This window comes from Lepidochelys olivacea (genome assembly GCF_965140295.1).
Source record: "Lepidochelys olivacea isolate rLepOli2 genome assembly, chromosome: 3".
NCBI lineage: Eukaryota > Metazoa > Chordata > Testudines > Cheloniidae > Lepidochelys > Lepidochelys olivacea.
Genome location: NC_140413.1, coordinates 163,990,273 through 164,011,310, shown reverse-complemented (window position 1 = coordinate 164,011,310; position 21,038 = coordinate 163,990,273). Strand labels below are relative to the sequence as shown.

Below are 21,038 nucleotides of genomic sequence, written 5' to 3'. Positions count from 1 at the left end.
AAATGACATTTGTGTTGTATTGACAGAATGGGTTGTTATACTCATTTTGTCATGTCAGAAGCCCTTGTACTAGTTGGAAATGTTGTTAACCAGTACTGATAAATTTACAAAGCAAGAACTTGGCTAGATCAACATTTTACTTTTATAACAGATTCCCACTTCTGATCTGCTTTCTTTGTTAGAAATCTCTGTGGCTATTAAAAAGTCATGGAGTTTATGAGGACAGCTCAGTTTAAAGCTCTAATTTTACTATCACAGGCACTAACATCAAGGATATACTTACACATGGACACCTAGAGTTACACAGAAAGGATCATACTGTATCAATTATTATTTTAAACAGTATCCCTCATTGAATCCTTCTTTAAAAATAAATGACATGATATGTCCCAGGATATTGACTCAAAAAGGAAGTTAAGCAGAGATGAATTGAATATCCCTGCTAGCAGTACTCACTAATCCAAGGACAGAATGACGATTTGGGTAACTGTGTCCCTATGTAGCATAACATTACATTTTTTTCATGACCATGTATATTATTACTTCTGGTTGCCATTTTTTGTAACATATATGACTGTATGTCTTGCATTGGATAGAACATGTCATCACAGCACTTACTTTGATGTCAGATTTTTTTTCTGAGACCCACATAGATTTGTTTACCTTTTCTCAGAGCATATTGTCACAAATGACATTGTGCAGTGGTGGTAATGTATTGGGCTGTCTTGTAGGTTGCCCAGGTTGGTTCAGAAGAAACCTTGGTCTGTGGATCATGAGTCTAGGGAGAATGTTGTTCATTGCAGAGGTTACACAATTAACCTTTGGAGCAGAAGTATGTGGAGCTGTTTCAGTCTGTCATGGCAATCTATATTTAGGTACCTCTTTAAAAATGGAACTTTATCACCAGAGACAAAGGACATTCAAAGTTCACACCATGAACCATAATGTTCCAAGTTCAGCAACTGCCCATCAGCTTCATAGTTAATTACGGGCTTAATGCAGAATTATGGAGGGAAATTCTAAGGTCTGTGTTATGCAGGAGGTCAGAGTAGATGAACATAATGGTCCCCTCTGGCCTTAGCATCTAAAAATTTGGGAGGTAAGAAGATGCTGCTTTCCGCCTACTTTTGTTTTGGATTGAAGTAATAGGCTGTCCTTCTTCAAGCTGATGCCTAACTATACTTCCAACCTCTACCACACGTTGCTCGATAAGACCTCAGAAATGCATTTTTTGGTTATGTGCAATTTATGCACTGTAATCTTTTCTCCATGTTATTGTTGAAAGAAACTATTAATAAAAAATTTTCGCTGGAAACACGAGGGGCCATTTTCAAACAGCCTTCCAATGGGTACCCATTTGTTCACAAATAGCTTTGCAAATGTCCATATAGTTTGCGCACACAAGTGATAAAATTTACAAGTGCAAAGATGATTTCTGTTCAAAAACGGGGAGTGATTGCTTGTAAATTCTATTACTTGTGTGCAGTCAGTTGTGTGTGCAAAATGGAGCATCAGTTTTAAAAGTTTAAATCTTGAATTTTAATTTTGAAGCCATTTTATAAAGTACCAATTGCCCTCAGTCAGATGTAAAATTTCTTTGGAATTGATTTTTATCAACAACATCCCCAATGTAAACTACTTGAGCATTAATTGTAGATTTTTTTATTTTTATTTTATTTTTTTACAAAGTCCATATTGTGATCACAGGAGTCTGCTCACTGAGACAGTTCTTTGCTTGCTGACTATACACTGCCCCTTTTTTGAATTCTTTGTCCATGGGTGAGGAGCAGACGTGACAAACAAGTAGTCAATGCATTTAAAAGGTCCCCAGGTCTTGTTAAACTCTAGCATTCTGACTACAGCAGCTTACAGTTTCCTCTAGTAAAAGAATTCAGAGTTCAACATGTTTGAAAATGAGAAGTGATTTCTTGATTTGGTTTGGGGATTTTAAAAACAGGTTTGAGCTGATCTCATCCTGCTTCCTGGCCAATCTGTAGAGAACACAGGTCAGATCCCCTTGGCTACAGCCAAGGCACACACAGCACAAGATAAGAAGGGTATTGTGCAAAAGGTGCATGAGGCTTACCTTTGTACCTTACTACCCCAGTCCTGGGACTGTTCAGTGTAGGGCCTCTCCCAGCTGTAGGTTAGCGCAGACTAGTGGTGCACTAATGTATACCAACTGCAAAACAGCCATAAATAGCTGAAACAGGAAAGGATTGGCAAGTTAAAAGATAGTGTGGACCATACCTCTTTTTCTTCATCCATGCCCTCTATATAGGCAGCTGGAAGAGGAGGTGGTGTAGGATTCTGTACACTATATTTGTGTCACTTAAGGATCCACTTGAACTGGGGTGCGGCAAATAGTCCTGTGGCACCTTATAAACTAACAGACGTTTTGGAGCATAAACTTTCATGGGTGAATACCCACTTCGTCGGATGCATGTAGTGGAAATTTCCAGAGGCAGGTATAAATATGCAAGCAAGAATCAGGCTAGGGATAACGAGGTTAGATGAAGCCCTCTTCTAGCAGCTGAGGTGTGAACACCAAGGGAGGAGAAACTGCTTTTGTAGTTGGCTAGCCAGTCACAGTCTTTGTTTAATCCTGAGCTCACGGTGTCAAAACAGAGGGAGGGAGGGCCTGACGACTTGTACCCAGAACCACCCGCAACAATGTTTTTTGCCCCATCAGGCATTGGGATCTCAACCCAGAATTCCAATGGGCAGCAGAGACTGCGGGAACTGTGGGATAGCTACCCACAGTGCAACACTCCGGAAGTCGTCGCTAGCCTCAATACTGTGGAAGCACTCCGCCGAGTTAATGCACTTAATGCATTTAGAGCATTTTGTGTGGGGACACACACAATCGACTATAAAAAACGATTTCTAAAAAACCGACTTCTATAAATTCGACCTAATTTCGTAGTGTAGACATACCCTCAGTCTATAAGGGGCCACAAGACTCTTTGCCACTTTTACAGATCCAGACTAACACGGCTACCCCTCTGATACTTGAACTGGGGTGATCATCTCAGGGATAGACACACGACTCCATATGCAGAATCCACCAACAGTATGTTGCAAAGTGGCCACACTGGACTGGAGGATCTGGTCCTCTATTTCATTATCTTCTGTTATACCTGTTATAGGAAATTCATAGAAAATGGCAAATGCAGCTGGAAAAATTAATCACGGGTATGCCATCTGGAAAATGGCTCTCCTTACATATTCCTATTGAGTTTTTGTGCTGAGAGCCTTTTGACTGTGTTGTTTAATTGTATAGCCAATGGATTGAATACACTTGTAGTTCATTTTGAAAAATGTTCAAGAGACCAAATAACCAAACTCAGACAAATTTATTATCTAAAGACAAAACAGTACCATACGTAAAGGAAACATGCATGCCCTCCTTTTGGGAAGCAATTCTTATCTCACAGCATGTTCATCTTATGTAGAGGTATGCTTTGGAAATATGCATTTAAACAAGCTATATTTATAGTAGGGTGACCAGATGTCCCGATTTTATAGGGACAGTCCTGATTTTTGGGTCTTTTTCTTATATAGGCTCCTATTACCCCCCCCCCCCCACTGCCACCCACATCCCGATTTTTCACACTTGCTATTTGGTCACCCAAATTTATAGTATAGTTTTACAAGGTACAAAACTCTCTATATGTCACTAAAATCCAACCCACCAGTTTGTAACAATTCCTTAATTTATTGTTTTGTTACATACTTTGTCTCTGTTTGGATACAATATTCCAAAACAGTTCCTGTGGAAGTATCTGTTCTAGGACATCGAACGTATGTATCTTGATTTTGTATTTGCTAGCACCAAAGCTGACTTCAGCTTTGCAGTGTGTTATGGGATACTTACCAGGAGTGAACAAGAGTAAGCAGAATACCATTCAAATATAAAAAGTCTGTGCTAACATTTATATATAACACAATGTGTAATATATATTAATATGGCGTGCAATACTTATATCATATACCTGTTGGCTAATAACTGATGTAAAGAGAAATATCTTTTCATGAGCACAGTTTGTGAATGTGTAAAAGACATTTGCCCCCATGTTAGAATAAAAATGTATCTTTAAATTGGGACTTTACAGAATAGCTTGAATGTAATTTATAGTTTAAAAATAAGATCCATTCTCTTCACCTTCTCTGAGTTTTCATGAATTATTTTGCAATCGTAGCTAAGTGCAGCTCCTTCCTCTTTGTGCTGCTTCAATGGCATGGGAGGATACAGGGGTTCTCTAACAGAAAAATCCCCACATCAGATAAAGTCAGCTGTATGCTACCCACCCTCCCAGCAGGTGTTGGGTGGGGACAGAAGGGGATTTGGCCAGACATGTACTATTCGCCAATGATCCCCTGTCAGGGGAACTTAGAGTAGTCCCTAAGCTGCTCTCAGTAACAGTAAAGAATAGGAAAGGAAGAGATATGATGAGGTAGTATAGAAACACCCTATAAGAGGCAATAAGCACACATACCCAGAGCGAGAGCATGCCAGGATACTCTGGGGCAGGGTTTCCTATGCCTTCTTGCCTTTTAGTGCACCAGCAGAGCAGAGTCATAATTAAGCTCTATATATTTAAGTAAATAAATTACTAGGCTTTTTTGCTAAAATTATGTTCACATTTCTTCCTCTGTTGCAAACATGATGGGTTTATTTATTCACTGTATTTTATATACAACTTTAATTGGTCTAACTGCACAGTCATCAGTGAATTTATTTACCCTATCAAACTGTGAGGTCTTGCCTAGATGTGGTCAAACATAACTGCTGTTGCCACGATCAGAGCCAGTTGTTTAAATACTCAGTTGTGAGTATCCAGTGAAATAGCTTTAAATAACAAGATAAACAGTACAGCTGCCAACCCAAAGTAATCTTACACTGAGGGGGTAAGTAGCACAGAAAATTTCCTCTTTGTCATTTTGACTTGGGTTTGAAGCTAGACCTGGGCTTAGTTCCAGCTCAAAAAGCCGTTCACTTCAAAGGCTCCTAAATCGTCCCAAGGAGCTAATTTTGGCAGTCAATTGTTTTTGTTTGGCCAGGCATCTTAATAGCAAATGCCGTCTGCTCTGCCAGATGAAGACTTCTTCAATGTTCGGAACCACCATTCCCAATTTTTTCCTGATAAAAGGGATGGGTGTTTGCTAGTAGCCTTTTTCCTCAAAAAAAAAAAATTGTGCATAACTTATGTCCTAAATTTTACCTTGCATAACAGAAAAATTAAAACGGAAGAAAGACCAATGGAACTGTACAATATCTACAGACCTCTTAAGTATACTAAAAAATAAAAGTGAAAAAACAAACAAAAATACCCAAACTTAACTGTCTTTTTTCCTCTCTGTTTTTTCTAGGACTTTGAAACAGTGTTACCATCCATTGATCTCTTTGATAAGTTTGGACAAACATATTCCAAAACTGGGCAAATAGTGTAAACATCTATCTATACTGTATCTATTCTATCCAGTATAAGAACTTCTGATAAGCTATAAAGCTAGCAATAAAGATCTTTGAGACAATGCAAAGCACAATGTTGATTAACTTTCATCTAAGGATTGTAAATGTTTTCCATAAAATGTTGTATGCTACACCTATAATAAAGTAGTATTATACTACTTGATCTTTTAGAAATGCAGTTTTTAATATTAAAAATCTTTTTATAGTTCTGGCAAATGTAATGAATTAGGAAAACTGGCGGACTCTTATAAGTCTTTTATAAAATACTTCATTTATTTATATAGTAATTAATGGAAAAATCATGGATAAGATCCTGCAACTGTATTTATTAGAATTATGTAACAGGTGTTAACTACTATAGAAATATTGTTTTCTCTGAAACATGTAAACCTTGAATCTAACTCATGGAAGAATCTACAAATGTTGAAATTTTCTCCTTTGGGGCCTGAACCACATCTTTTACAATCAATGGCTCCCAGGGGAGCTGGATTGGGTCATTTATACAGAGATTACTGCTTTAACTTTTCAACTTTTACATCCTTCAACTTTTCTGTGCTTGCTATAACTCTGCAGAATTAAGAAAGAAAAACTGCAATTCTGTAACACTTTCACATATTACCTTGTAGGCAAATCCATTTATGCATATTTACAGTATTCTACGTATTGCATTTTACTCCTGGTCCAAAATATCTCTTGTGATAAGAAGACTGGCACATGGGAGGATATGCTGCAAAACAACCAGGTTATAGATGGTTAAGGATGAACACATTTTTGATGACACAAAATTCATTCAGGTCACCATATCCCACATGCATTTTCACTAGAGCACCCTTGGTTCCCATTAACTGCAAAGTTCTGAGCATCCTGGGTTCCCATTAACTGTAATGCGAATCAAGAGTGCTCATCACCTCCTGGGAGGAGGAGTTCAACACTTTGCAGGACTATTATTTCTTCAAATAATAATGTCAGTGGATTCTGTTTTCATAGCACTTTGCTGTCGGAATGCTTGGAGAGATACTGCATTTTTCTCCTCGTGTAATCTGGAATATTTGCAACTACCCTTCTCAACTGAAAACAACTTTTTTTATTGACAATTTTTTATAATATGGGTCTACTGTCCTCTCCAAATGAACATGCAACTCCTTTAATCCGAAGAGGTGTGTCTATACTAGGAATTGAACCATTGCTGACAGAGCTTTGCAGCAGCAAGTCTCCCTGAACCAGTGCTGAAAATAGTTTACATTCTAGTATAGACAGGGCCAAAATATTTTCAATCCCATTTCAGAAAGTCTGAGATTTGTGGGAACCAGAGGACAGGAGAACCCTCAGAGATCGGAGGAAAAACATATTCCACATTTTATAAATGACAGTGGTACAAAGAGAGGAAGAAAGGAAGACTATATTTTTGTTCTTTTGTACTTTTTAGTTTTTTAGCAAATTCCAGCTTTTAAAAGTTTGTCTTTCTGAGTTGCAACAGGAAATGAATGTCCTTTAATTCTGGTATGTGAGAAACAGCAACTTCAGACAAGTCCCTTCTGTTACGATTTAATTTCACCAAATAAATCGGAGTGCTTCTGTGCTTTGTGGAGGGGGCTGAGCATGAGACGCTTGCACAAAACTGTTGATGAATAAAGATGCCACAGTAATTTTTAGATGTGAGAGCTATCTATTTGATTGCTGCCGCTTCAAGGTAGTTCATCACTTCACAATAACTCACCCTTGTGTTGCCTCTTACTTCCATACCACATTTTCCCATCAGTTCGATTAGAAATGGCAATACCTTTATCAGATTAATCTTTCTTTCTTTTAATATCTCTGACCCCAAGATAAACAAAACCTACCCATACAGACCATCATTGCAGATGCTAGAGTTTTCAACAGCTGACAGTTCTCAACATAGATTAAGGTTAAAAAGAGTCCTTTCAATTCACTCTCACTGTTTGACTCAGCTCTCTCTCTCGTTCTTTTAACCCTCATTCGTTTAATTTTTTTAAACACAACAGGCCATTTCCCATAAGCCTTCTTACACACAAAGTATGTCTGTGGATTTTATTTGAGTAAGAGACAGCTCCACAAATGCAGCAAAGTAATAACTTTATTACCTGTCACTTCTTTCTCCAGATGTATTTTTGTAGGGAAGACAATGCTCTCCTTTTCAGCATGGGACGATATAGAACTTAGTTAATTCATTGTCATGTATAGCCCCTAATATACCGTGCTGCCACTCCAGAGTCCAAGGTTCAATTCCTGAACCCTTTCTCTCACTTCTCATGCAAACATAGTATTCTGCTGAACAGTTAAAATGTCCTGTTAACTTTGATAGTGAATACACTTCTTTTTTCCCTTGTCTAGAACAATGATAAGTACATATTGGTACCTTACCTTGGGGATGGAGTTCAATCAGGGAAAATGTCAAGGAACTCTGCAGGATCTCTTTTAGAGATGTGCAGGTGAAGTTAGGCTAAAAAAATTGATTTCATACAAGTATTCCAATGACTGCTCTACTGATTGTTTTTCTCCTCTCTTACACTAATTATATATACACATACGAATATACACCCTACTACTAGTTTATTAAGCTAATGCTTTTCTTTTAATATAAAGGCATAGTAAAATAGTTTTCCCACTAGATATCCAAATTCCAGTCAATATCGGTTACTGAAGCCAGAGTACAAAAAGTAGAAGAGGCTTAAGCCCAGACAACAAGCCCACTGCTGAAGAGTGGAAAGAAGTAAAAATGCTCAGAACCCAATCCACGGAGGGCCTGAGCATCCTAAACCCAGCTGGTTTCAGAAGTTGAGGGCACTCAATACCTTGCAGGAGGCACCCAGCACCTGGCAGGAATAGGCCCTTATTTTGGAATACCATGAATAATGCAAAAATAATGTATTGGTGAATGTTAACAGTTCTGTAGTATTTCAGAAAGGGAGAGACGGTGAATAGCCTTTAGACTATAGGCCAGGCAAGACCACAAGGAAAATGTGGTCATGTCCTCTTGTTTAAATCAACGTGACTGCATGTGGCAAACCCACAGTTTTTATTTATTGTCATTTAAATCTAGAATTTTATTTATATTCACTACAAGAACAGTTATGTAATAGGGGTTTTGGCTACTTTGTATGACTAATGTTTGCAGAATTAGGCTATCAATAGAAAAAGAAATAATTTTGTACATGATTTACTTTACTATGGTAATCGCTCCTACCAAAACTAAGTTTGCTATCTTACTTATAGTTATCAAATTACCATGTATACTGTGGATAAATGTTAGTTGTATTTTATTTTCTGTTTTCTTCACTGTAGATTTCCCTTGTCAATAAATCTATTGCTTCAAACATATTAACATTGAATGTTATTTTGAGAAGCACTTGTCACAGTTCAGGGCCACAGCACCTGTATTTCACCTTAGTAGTCCAGCAGGAGCATCCATTCTTGGCTTTCTGCTCCCCAGCCATTGCCTTTTTGGATGGAGATCCATGTCTCTCACCCTTCTCAATGCGGTATTCCCATGCAGCATAGATCCCTGCCTTCATAATGTATGTCCCGGCACAGATAAGCTGTCCTAGGCCACCTGCTTGCTTTCTCTTCAGAGACTTGTAACAGAGTGATTGTCAACCACTGTAGGTTACCATGTACCACTTCCTATGCAAACTTACTTTGCTCTTAAGGTGAAAAGCATATTGGAGAAAACTTTGTAAAAACAATTCCACAATAATGCATACACAGCTGCATTTTTAATACTATGAACTCCAAAAATGTTAAGCTTAATTCAGTAAGGTTTAACTTAATTCAGTGTGGTTTGTCCAGGATGTCACAGCACTCATTGACTATACTGACAGTTTCCAAAGGGATGTTACAGCCTATTTTCAATGTTCGAGATCTGAAGAATACCTTATTAAGATAGCTACAGATGACAATACAAGTAAGGGAACACTCTGAAGTTTTGAAACTGGCAGGACTAGAAGACGTATCCCTTTGGTGAAGGGACAACAAACTTATCAAACAACTGTCAATTATTTTTGAAAATTAATTGAGAAGTGGGAAGGGGTCAGAGGACTGGTACAAAAATTAAAAATTGTGTGTCAGTCTTTAAAAAAGAAAGAATTGTGGTTGTGGCAATTGCCATCCATTAAGTGTAACTTCAATCCATAGTAAAATAATGGAACAAACATGAAGAGAAAACAAATCGTTCGACATCTAGAGGAAAACAGAACTATGGGAAAAAAACAAATTTAAGATGAGTTAAAAATCATACTAGACAAACGTGACAGTAGCTTTGTATAACTGCAAAATGTGACCCTGATTCTGTAGTCAGATCTGCAAAGGCAAATCCTTGTGCCTGCTTGGAGCTTCATCAAAGTGTCTATGGCACTAATGCTTTCGAAACGTTTGCGAGTGGCTTATCCCTGATCAGAGACACGCTATTACTGTTGGCATGTTGGTGCTGCTTTCCTTGGTGCCTAACTAGAACAACACAGTGCGTGTCTTTGAGGAACTGTGCATGTCAGGAAGGAACTTTAACCAGAACCTCCCTAGCACGTCAGTCAGATTTCTTCATTCAACACTTCAGACACTCGGAACTTGCGTCACTAATTTGCACACGATGCCGCTTGAGCACTTTAAGCTCTAGGGTCTGTCCTGAGAGATTCAAGCATTATGGCTTCTGCCTGCACATCGGATGCAGTAGCGTATATGCCAGGTTCCCACGGTTTGAATTTGCCTCTTCAGTTTCCATGATAATGTTATTGTCTTGGTGATACCAAGGTCTAGTCTAATCTTGGTGATGCCAAGTAGGCATCCATTCGGTGGGTTGTTAAATTGGCGTACTTTTACAAGCTGAGACTTCCTCATGAGATTTTAAAGCAGAAGATGCTTAGCTCTGGGAATGTTTTCTCTCAGGGAAAACCTATACTGGCGAACACCAGGCACCATCTCTTACCACCAATCACTTTCTGCCATTGCTCCGTGTTTGAAGATGTTGCAATACTGCTGCCCCCTTCAGTATAGCAGACAGTGTGAGCATAGAAAACTTCTTTAAACAGAAGCAGCTGAACAGCCTCTGCTGTAACCCAAAATGGTCTCAGCACTCATAGCAGGGAACAGTTGGCTTTTAATGTCCCCAAAGGCAGTGTTGCCATAGTATTGCTGGCCAATGTTTTTGATCTGCTCTCTACACTCTTGTGGCCTAGCTAATTTGTTGCTGCAGCCGTTACAGACAGCTGCTTTAGTGTCTTCAAAGGGTGGTTATTCAAGCTGAGAGAGCCATTTAAAATGTACCCAATGAGGCTCCACACATTAATGCTTAACAATTAAGACCTCTGCAAGCACCCAATTTAGGAGTATTCTACATTTCAATCAGAGTCGGCTGGAGCTCCGAAGGTCCATCAGTGACATGTCTTTCACAACTCAACGGTCCAGCACTTTCATCATCTCAGTAGCTCTGCACAGTACAGAACCTGAGAGCTCTCTTGCTATGGATATTAGAGAGATAAGGAACTTTTGAAGTCACGTGATGCTATGCTCTGGGATGACAGAAATTCCCCACCAGAGAATGCGTGTAACACCTTATCACTAAAAGCGGGATTACTCCACACTGATGGAGACCCCTGAAACCAAAAGGAGTTGCACCTAGGTAACAGAGAACAGAATTTGGGCCTGTGTTTTGTTTATCCAAATTTATATTTCTTACAATAAAGCATTACTTCTGAATTTTATCTTGCACTAATGTTTACAAGGATTTCTGGTAAGCAAGAATAGAAAAGGCTTACCCCTCTTCCCAGAGCCAGTGTTGGCAAACATGATCAGACAATGCAAAACTAGCCAGTTTAGTATTCTTCCATCTCTTAACAACTCAGCTCATTAATGAGAAAATCACCCCACTGCTGGCACAAGCAGATACAGTCACTTATCAGTACACTGAGTTCAGTTTACAGTACTCAAATTCATATTCATGATCACAGAATGCAGTGGAGCAGTTGATTAGCACACTGCTGCATTAAGCAATCACTGCCAAAATGAGACATGTTGAGATTATGCATTAAACTGCATCCTTAAAGAATTTTTTGGTTAAGAAATTGCTAAACTGCTGAAACCTGTCGAAATAAATCACTGCGGCACTTCCAGAGAAAACGTTCAGTCTCTATGTACATAATGTTTACTTCAAAAAGCCTGGGCTGTTTTACAGATGAGATCATATGATCTTCCAATACAAGTTTAGCCAAAGTCCCTATTATGACACCTAATTGCAGTTACAAACTAGGTGAGAACCATCCCATACTTAACCCTCTTCCCTGCTTGCTGTTACTTTGTTCTGACTCTTTTTAGTTACATTCAAGCTAGTCTTCAAAAATCTAGTTTCTGTGCCTCAGCTTATAATACAACAAGAGGTATTTGTAAATACAGAGGAGCAGCGTTTGTTTCCTTCATGACCATTTGCTGTCTTAAAAAGAGGCAACTTCAATATACTTATGAATTGGAAAGGGATTGTTCAAAGGAGTTGATGCATAAAAGCAAGCGAGCCCACAGGTCGACGCCATTTTAAAAAAATTTCTTGACGTTTGCAAAGGATGTCTGTCTCTTGCACAGCATTGTCTGCATTCTCCAGGCAGATGTTTCATTTGACTCAAGAATATCTCTAGCTACCAACACAACATTGTCCTTGCAATTTGTCGTACATGCCGTGTGTGTGATCTACATTATGTCATAGATTCTCTGTGTGCGATCTACTTAGCCTGCTGCTACAGGCTATTAGTCTGGAAAAGAGCTTTCAAATATAAAGAAAAAGGGGGAAGCAGAGTGTTAATGGCTTTTACTGTAAGTCCTATGTCCACAAGTATTATAGCATGAACTAAAGCTATGGGTCTTTATGTGTTATGGGGATACAGTCCATCAAAATATCACCTCCAGAAAATGAGTATCTTTTCAGTGGTAGTTGCCAGCTGGAAAAAACAATACGATCAATGAACTCTCTCTCCTTCCATCATGCAAACATTCACAAGACTGAGTGATGTACAGAGCAGGGTGAAGTGGTACAAATAAAACAGCAAACAATCCAAACCTTCACCCAAAATATGACCTTTAATGAAGCCATTCTGAGATTTGAAAATGTTTGACCTTAATTTCTCCATTCCTTGCTCTTTTTTTCCTTTTTATGCGTTTATGCACTTTATGGTTCTGGCCAAGAATGGAAGCAGAATTTCCAGAATTAAGTAAAGAAAGGCCATTCTCCTGATATTATGGACCCAGTTTTTCAGGCCCAAGAAGTTCAGCTAACAGAGAGAAGAATACAGAATTTTGGGTATTTATCCAAAACAAACATTTGAACCTTTAGAGGTTGAGCCCCACATTGCACTGATATCAGGAATTAAGGTGATGAAGTAAGACCTTAGCCCAATGCATGATAACTTGCTTGTTTAATTGTTACCTCTGTGACAGGTTGGATCACAGAAACCCCCTGGGAGCTGCCACTTGATGTGCCAAGACTACTTCTGCTCCTGCTTTCCTGCCCTGTCAGCTTAGGACTTCAGTGCCCTGCCTGGTTTGTGCCAGACCCGCTAGTGTGCTGCAAACCCAGACCCAGGTCTGAACCACGTCCCCTAACAGCTGTAGGCTTAACTGAAAGCAGCTTACAGAAGTGTTCCTGTCCTTGATACTCAGATGCCCAACTCCCATTGGAGTCCAAACCCTAAATAAATCTGTCTTACCCTGTATAAAGCTTATACAGGGTAAACTCATAAATTATTTGCCCTCAATAACACTGATAGAGAGATATGCACAGCTGTTTGCCCCCCACCCCCCAGGTATTAATACATACTCTGGGTTAATTAATAAGTAAAAAGTGATCTTATTAAAAACAGAAAGTAGGATTTAAGTGGTTCCAAGTAGTAACAGACAGAACAAAGTGAATTACCAAGCAAAATAAAATAAAACACGCAAGTCTAAGTCTAGTACAGTAATAAAAACTGAATACAGGTAAAATCTCACCCTTAGAGATATAATAAGTTTCTTTCACAGACGGGACACCTTTCTAGTCTGGGCACAATCCTTTCCCCTGGTACAGCCCTTGTTCCAGCTCAGGTGGTAGCTAGGGGATTTCTCATGATGGCTCCCTCCTTTGTTCTGTTCCACCCCCTTCTATGGCTTTGGCACAAGGTGGGAATCCTTTGTCTCTCTGGGTCCCCCCACAAAATGGAAAAGCACCAGGTTTAAGATGGATTTCAGTACCAGGTGACATAGTCACATTTCCTGTGAGACTCCAAACCTTCATTCCTCCCAGCCTGACTCACAGGAAAGCCTGCCTGCAAACAGAGCAATCCACAGTCAATTGTCCTGGCTGATGGGAGCCATCAAGATTCCCAACCACCATTAATGGCCCACACTTTGCATAATTACAATAGACCCTCGGAGTTATATTTCATATTTCTAGTTTCAGATACAAGAGTGATACATTTATACAAATAGGATGACCACACTCAGTAGATTATAAGCTTTGTAATGATACCTTCTAAGAGACCTTTTGCATGGAGCATCTTCCAGTTACATTATATTCACACTCATTAGCATATTTTTATAAAATCATATAGAGTGCATCAGAACCTCATTCTGTCCATTTCCCCTACCTCTGTTTATTAGGTGTCTCATTCACATCCTGCATCATAACCTAGACTGTGAGCTATCTGGGCCAGAGACTGTCTTTTCACATGTCCATAACTACACTTAGCACAATGGGACCCTGTTCCGTGATAGATGCCCCAGGCACTACAGCCATACAAATAACAATAACTAAAAGACATCCAGGAGATTTTAGTCATATATAGGCTTGGAAGGATTAATTTGTTATCTGTAAAATGTCAGTAAATATTGATTTCACCACATACATCCAAACTGACAAAAATATATTTTCATTGATAATAGTCAAAATTTACAGATAGGTAAAGTAAGAACAATGCTATTTGAGAACTTTAGAGTTTGATTTAAGGATATTTACTTTGTATATTGTGACTTGTGATGTTGAGCTCACCCTCCCCCCTAATATCGTGCAACTTTGAAAATTTAAACAGATAAAAATTGGAAAAAATGGATAAACATCAATATTACCTGTCAAAATTATAACAAAATTAAAATTGAATTCTTCCAAGCCTACTCATATAACCCCTAGGGACTCTGTTGCTACCCACCCAAACTACCACTCAGCAGTAGAGAAGGACAGAAAGAATTGGCCAGAACCTGAAGTCTTACATACATACTTACATAAGAACATGACATAAGAATGGCCATACTGAGTCAGACCAAAGGTCCATCTAGCCCAGTACCTTGTCTTCCGACAGTGGCCAATGCCAGGTGCCCCAGAGGCAATGAATAGAACAAGTAATCTTCAAGTGATCCATTCCCTGTCGCCCATTCCCAGCTTTTGGCAAACAGAAGCTAGAGACACCATCCCTGACCATACTGGCTAATAGCCATTGACAGACCTATGCTCCATGAACTTATCCAGTTCTTTTTTGAAACCTGTTATAGTCTTGGCCTTCACAACATCCTCTGGCAAGGAGTTCCACAGGTTGACTGTGCGTTGTGTAAAGAAATACTTCCTTTTGTTTGTTTTAAACTTGCTGCCTATTAATTTCATTTGGTGACCTCTAGTTCTTGTGTTATGAGAAGGAATAAATAACACTTCCTTATTTACTTTCTCCACACTAGACATGATTTTATAGACCTCTGTCATACCCCCCCCCATTCGTCTCTTTTCCAAGATGAAAAGTCCCAGTCTTATTAATCTCTCCTCATACGGAAGCTGTTCCATACCCCTAATAATTTTTGTTTCCCTCTTCTGTACCTTTTCCAATCCCAATATATCTTTTTGAGATGGGGCGATCACATCTGCACGCAGTATTCAAGGTGTGGGCGTACCATGGATTTATATAGAGGCAATATGACATTTTCTGTCTTATTATATATCCCTTTCTTAATGGTTCCCAACATTCTGTTCACTTTTTTGACTGATGCTGCACATTGAGTGGATGTTTTCATTGAACTATCCACAATGATTCCAAGATCTCTTTCTTGAGTGGTAGCAGCTAATTTAGACCCTATCATTTCATATGTAGAGTTGGGATTATGTTTTCCAGTGTGCATTTACTTTGTATTTATCAACATTGAATTTCATCTGCCGTTTTGTTGCCCAATCTCCCAGTTTCGTAGGATCCTTTTGTAGCTCTTCGGAGTCTGCTTGGGACTTAACTATCTTGAGTAGTTTGTATCATCTGCAAATTTTGCCACCTCACTGTTTACCCCTTTTTCCAGATCATTTATGAATATGTTGAATAGAACTGGTCCCAATACAGACCCTGGGGAACACCACTATTTACCTCTCTCCATTCTGAAAAGTGACCATTTATTCCTACCCTTTGTTTCCTATCTTTTTTTTTAACCAGTTACCGATCCATGAGAAAACCTTTCCTCTTATCCCATGACAGCTTACTTTGCTTAAGAGTCTTTGGTGAGGGACCTTGTCAAAAGCTTTCTGAAAATCTAAGTACATTATATCCACTGGATCCCCCTTGTCCACATGCTTGTTGACCCCCTCAAAGAATTCTAGTAGATTGGTGAGGCATGATTTCCCTTTACAAAAACCATGTTCACTCTTCCCCAACAAATTATGTTTATCTATGTGTCTGACAATTTTGTTCTTTACTATGGTTTCAAACAGTTTGCCCGGTACTGAAGTCAGGCTTACCAGCCTGTAATTGCCAGGATCACCTCTGGAGCCCTTTTTAAAAAGTGGTGTCACATTAGCTATCCTCCAGTCATTTGGTACAGAAGCAGATTTAAATAACAGGTTACAAACTACAGTTAGTAGTTATGCAATTTCACATTTGAGTTCTTTCAGAACTTTTGGGTGAATACCATCTGGTGACTTATTACTATTTAGTTTATCAATTTGTTCCAAAACCTCCTCTAATGACACCTCAATCTGGGACAGTTCCTCAGATTTGTCACCTAAAAAGAATGCCTCAGGTTTGGGAATCTCCCTCACATCCTCAGCCATGAAGACCAATGCAAAGAATTCATTTAGTTTCTCCGCAATGGCCTTATCATCCTCGAGTGCTCCTTTAGCATCTCGATCGTCCAGTGGCCCCACTGGTTGTTTAGCAGGCTTCCTACTTCTGATGTACTTAAAAATTTTGTTGCTGTTACTTTTTGAGTCTTTGGCTAGCTGTTCTTCAAATTGTCTTTTGGCCTTCCTAATTATATTTTTTACACATTTGCCAGAGTTTATGCTCCTTTCTATTTTCCTCAATAGGATTTAACTTCCACTTTTTAAAGGATGCCTTTTTGTCTCTCCCTGCTTCTTTTACTTTGTTGTTTAGCCACGGTGGCACTTTTTTAGTTCTCTTACTATGTTTTTTAATTTAGGGTATACATTTAAGTTGAGCCTCTATTATGGTGTCTTTAAAAAGTTTCCATGCAGCTTGCAGGGATTTCACTTTTGGCACTGTACCTATTAAATTCTGTTTAACTAACTTCCTCATTTTTGTGTAGTCCCCCTTTCTGAAATTAAATGCTACTGCGTTGAGCTGCTGTGGCGTTTTCCCTGCCACAGGGATGTTAAATTTAATTATATTATGGTCACTATTACCAAGCGGTCCAGTTATATTCACATCTTGGACCAGATCCTGTGCTCCACCTAAGACTAACTCAAGAATTGCCTCTCTTCTTATAGGTTCCAGGACTAACTGCTCCAAGAAGCAGTCATTTAAGGTGTCAAGAAACTTTATCTCTGCATCCCATCTTGAGGTGACATGTACCCAGTCAATATGGAGATAGTTGAAATCCCCCATTATTATTTTTTTTATTTTTATAGCCTTTCTAATCTCCCTGAGATCTCTACTTAGCACATGCTTAGGCAAAACTGCCATTTGGGCCAATTCTGATCTCAGGTACCCTGGTGTAAATCTAATGTAACTCCTCTACAATGAGTAGGATTAACTCTAGATTTTCACCAGTGCTACTGTGATGAAGATCTGTGCCAGTGACTCAGTGTCAGGGAGAAAATTTGAGTGTTTAGACTGTCAGCAATATGACAAAAACTGTCTGCATTTTGTGCCCTCTATAGCACCAAGTATACTGGCTATGTGTAACAAATAATTATGAATAAAAAATAAACAATAATCAATCATGTCTGAGGCACTGTATCTCTAGGCTGACTTGTGCCTGTCAGTACTTCAGAAGAAATCTGTCTGCTGCTTTCTATCTAGCAAATGCCAAAATACCACACCAGATAGCTAAAATAACTGTGTTGCTGCTGGTCATCATTCTTCTGCAGTACAGTGGGCAGAGTTCAAAAGTATTTTTTTAGCTTTTTACTGGAAGGTAACATATTGGCAGTGTGAAGAGTTCTAGGATTATGATGGTGCTAGAACCAGTGCTAAGAACTAGTTAAAGATGAGTTGGGAATAAAAAGTTAAAACCTACAGCCCCATAAATCCATAGCCCCATAAATAAACAAAATTTTCCTCAGCACTCTCCTTTAATCTCCCTCTGATTCATGTCTAGATTCGTACCCATTCCTTTCAGCCTACAGTAAGGTAGTGTTGCTAATACAAATAATAAATATCAATAATAAAACTTGCTGATAAGAAAAAGGTTGGTCCACCATAGAATCATAGAAGATTAGGAATGCTACATGGAAGAGACCTCAGGAGGTCATTTAATCCAACCCCCTGCTCAAAGCAGGACCAACCTCAACTAAGTCATCCCAACCAGGGCAAACCATCTGTTTGTTCAGACAAAAAATGAAACAAACAAACAGGGTATTACACACACACACAAAAATGAAATTGGGTAGTACAGACATACACACACACTCTCATAGCAGCCACCGGTGTGAGTGGGTAGCAAGTATGTGGGCCAGTGCATACGTGTAAATTGTATTCAGAATCTGCACAGATATAATAATGGGCAAATCTCCAAATAGCTTACGTTTGATTAATATAGGCACACCACAGTCCAGATGATTAACCACCTTTCTAGGGTCTGTTTCCACTCTCATACTGGTGGTAGGAGGTATAACTCCAGTGAAGTGCACAGTGTTACATCAGTTTCACACATGAGAGAGGTCGGAATTAGGTCCCATACATCTACACATTTGGTCTGGCAAGACCCGTACACATTATATTTTGTGTGGTTTCCAGTTATTTCCTTCCTCCTTGCAGGCTCAGAATTATTATTATTGGTTTAACTTATATAGCCCAGTGCTGCTACTCTAGGTGCTGTACAAACCCATGGTGAAGGGTAGTCTCTGCCCAGGAGATTTTACTATCTAATTAAATATGAGGCACAACATGTGGGTGTAACAAACACAAGGTACAGAGGGAAGTACAAGGGTGATTGGAAGTTCCGTGACAAGAGTCTTTCTTGTGATATTTAGCAATTCCAGTCCAGACTGGAATTAGGATGGGCATGAACATTAAAAACAGTGGTTCATCCAAAACTTAAGAAAACAGAGGAAAAGAAGTGGTGCTAGGGGGTTATTATTTTGGTCAAAAGTCTGAATCAATTTTTGTTTTCTCCAAACCATTTCTCCCATCTCTAATTTTTAAAAAATGCCTTGGTTTGTTTTGCATTTAGGGTAAAATTCTGCTGTCATTTACACATAGTAACTCAATTGCTGTCCCTGTCATCACTTCAGATTCACACTGGTGTAAATGAGAGCAGAATCCAGACTTTAAAGAACAAAATAAAATGCCAGTGTTGTTCCTGACAGCGCAGAGATTTCATCATTAAAACCATTTTCCATGTACTTTTTTTTCTCAGCAAGAATCCCTATGGCTTGTTAGTTCCTCGTTTGTAGGATACTGACAGTTGAAGAGGGTGACCGTGACAGACAGCTGTATTTGTAAACATCAAGGCAGAGCTTATGTTTGACCTAGTTCTAGAAATGATTAACACATGATTTAGCTCTCATTCATTTCTATTCACGGTCATATATCTCACAGCTGTTACTAAAGACTCAGAATCAGGAAAGGTCTTTGATGACAGTAATTTATACCTTAGCAATGTATGATCAAATGATGTGATCTGACTGTCCACAGAAACAAGTCATTTTTTAATGCATTAAAAGAAAAGAGTATTTTCTCCTGTTGCTCTGAAGTTTTTGTTTCTCCTTAATCAGAAGCATATTTTAAGTACTGTAAAAACAGTAAAGGTATTTTTTTTTCATTTTATGAGAATATATTCATCTGCTTACTTCAATTCTTCAAAGCTAGTGTAGACTGACGTAAGATCACATATATTATACCAAGCTTTGAATCCATCCATCCCTAAAAAAAAATCTTTAAGATGTCTGAAATCTTTTTAAAGTACAGTTATTCTTTATTTAATATCATATTTTGTCCTGAAGACAGCATTCTTCTTTTTCAAGTATAATCGTAACTCAAATGACAGGGAACTTCTGCTGTACCGATATGTAACCCACTCCCATCTCTCTCATCATAAAAACACATACCGTATGTGACAGCATGTTTGTCATAATGCTCCACCTCACAGCCCCTTGGAACTTCACAGCAGCAGCTGCAACAGAATCATACCCTCCTGCTCCGGAAGCAACTGGTGAGGCTGCTACCACCCGAACTGGAAGAGGACCTCAGTTAGAGAGCTAGGCCCACAGAGCATTTTCTGATTTCGTCATGTACACATTTTGCAATGCTTAGCCAGTTTGCCAATTACTATAATCAGGTATGGGTAAGAACATAAGAACGATCATACTGGTTCCGACCAATGTAGGGTGAAGGGTGACCAGATGTCCCAATTTTATAGGGACCGTCCTGATATTTGGGGCTTTTTCTTATATAGTCACCAATTCCCCCCACCTCCTGTCCCGATTTTTCACACTTGCTATCTGGTCACCCTAGACCAATGGGCCATCTAGCCCAGTATCCTGTCTTCCAACAGTGGCCTATGCTAGGTACTTCTGGCAGTTGGAGGTTTAGGGACACCTGGAGCATGGACTATGTCCCCTGTTCATCTTCGTTAATTGCCATTGATGGACTTATCCTCCGTGAACTTATCTAATTCTTTTTTGAACCCATTAATATTTTGGGCCTTCACAACACCCCAAGGCAATGAGTTCCACAGGTTGTGCACTGTGTGAAGACGTACATCCTTTTGTTTGTTTTGAACCTGCCACCTATTAATTTCATCAGGTGACCCCTAATTCTTGTTTTATGTATGGGGTAAATAACACTTCCCTATTCACTTTGTCCACACCAGTCATAATTTTGTAAGACCTCTATCATAACTCCCCTTTAGTGTCCTTTTCTAAGCTGAACAGTCCTGGTCTTTTTAATCTCTCCTTGTCTGAAGCTATTCCATACCCCTACTCATCTTCAGTGCCCTTCTCTGCACCTTTTCCAGTTCCAATATATCTTTTCAGCAATCAGGTGAGCTGAACTGCACACACTATTCAAGTTGTGGGCATATCACGGATTTATACAGTAGCATTATGATATTTTCCTAAGGGCGCCTAACATTCTGTTCACTTCTTTTGACTGCCACTGCACATTTG

At 39.0% G+C, this 21,038-nt stretch overlaps 1 protein-coding gene across 2 annotated transcripts in view; it reads left to right on the top strand.

The window, feature by feature from the left end:
• SPATA17 (spermatogenesis associated 17) overlaps positions 1 to 5,579 on the top strand; it is a 146,855-nt gene extending 141,276 nt beyond the window's left edge. For both annotated transcript variants that reach the window (XM_084624449.1, XM_084624448.1), the window contains one exon: positions 5,374 to 5,579. In XM_084624449.1, coding sequence (XP_084480575.1) covers positions 5,374 to 5,454 — 81 coding nt within the window. In that variant the 3' untranslated portion in view covers positions 5,455 to 5,579. The remainder of the gene's footprint in view (positions 1 to 5,373) is intronic.
• The last annotated feature ends 15,459 nt before the right edge of the window (positions 5,580 to 21,038 follow it).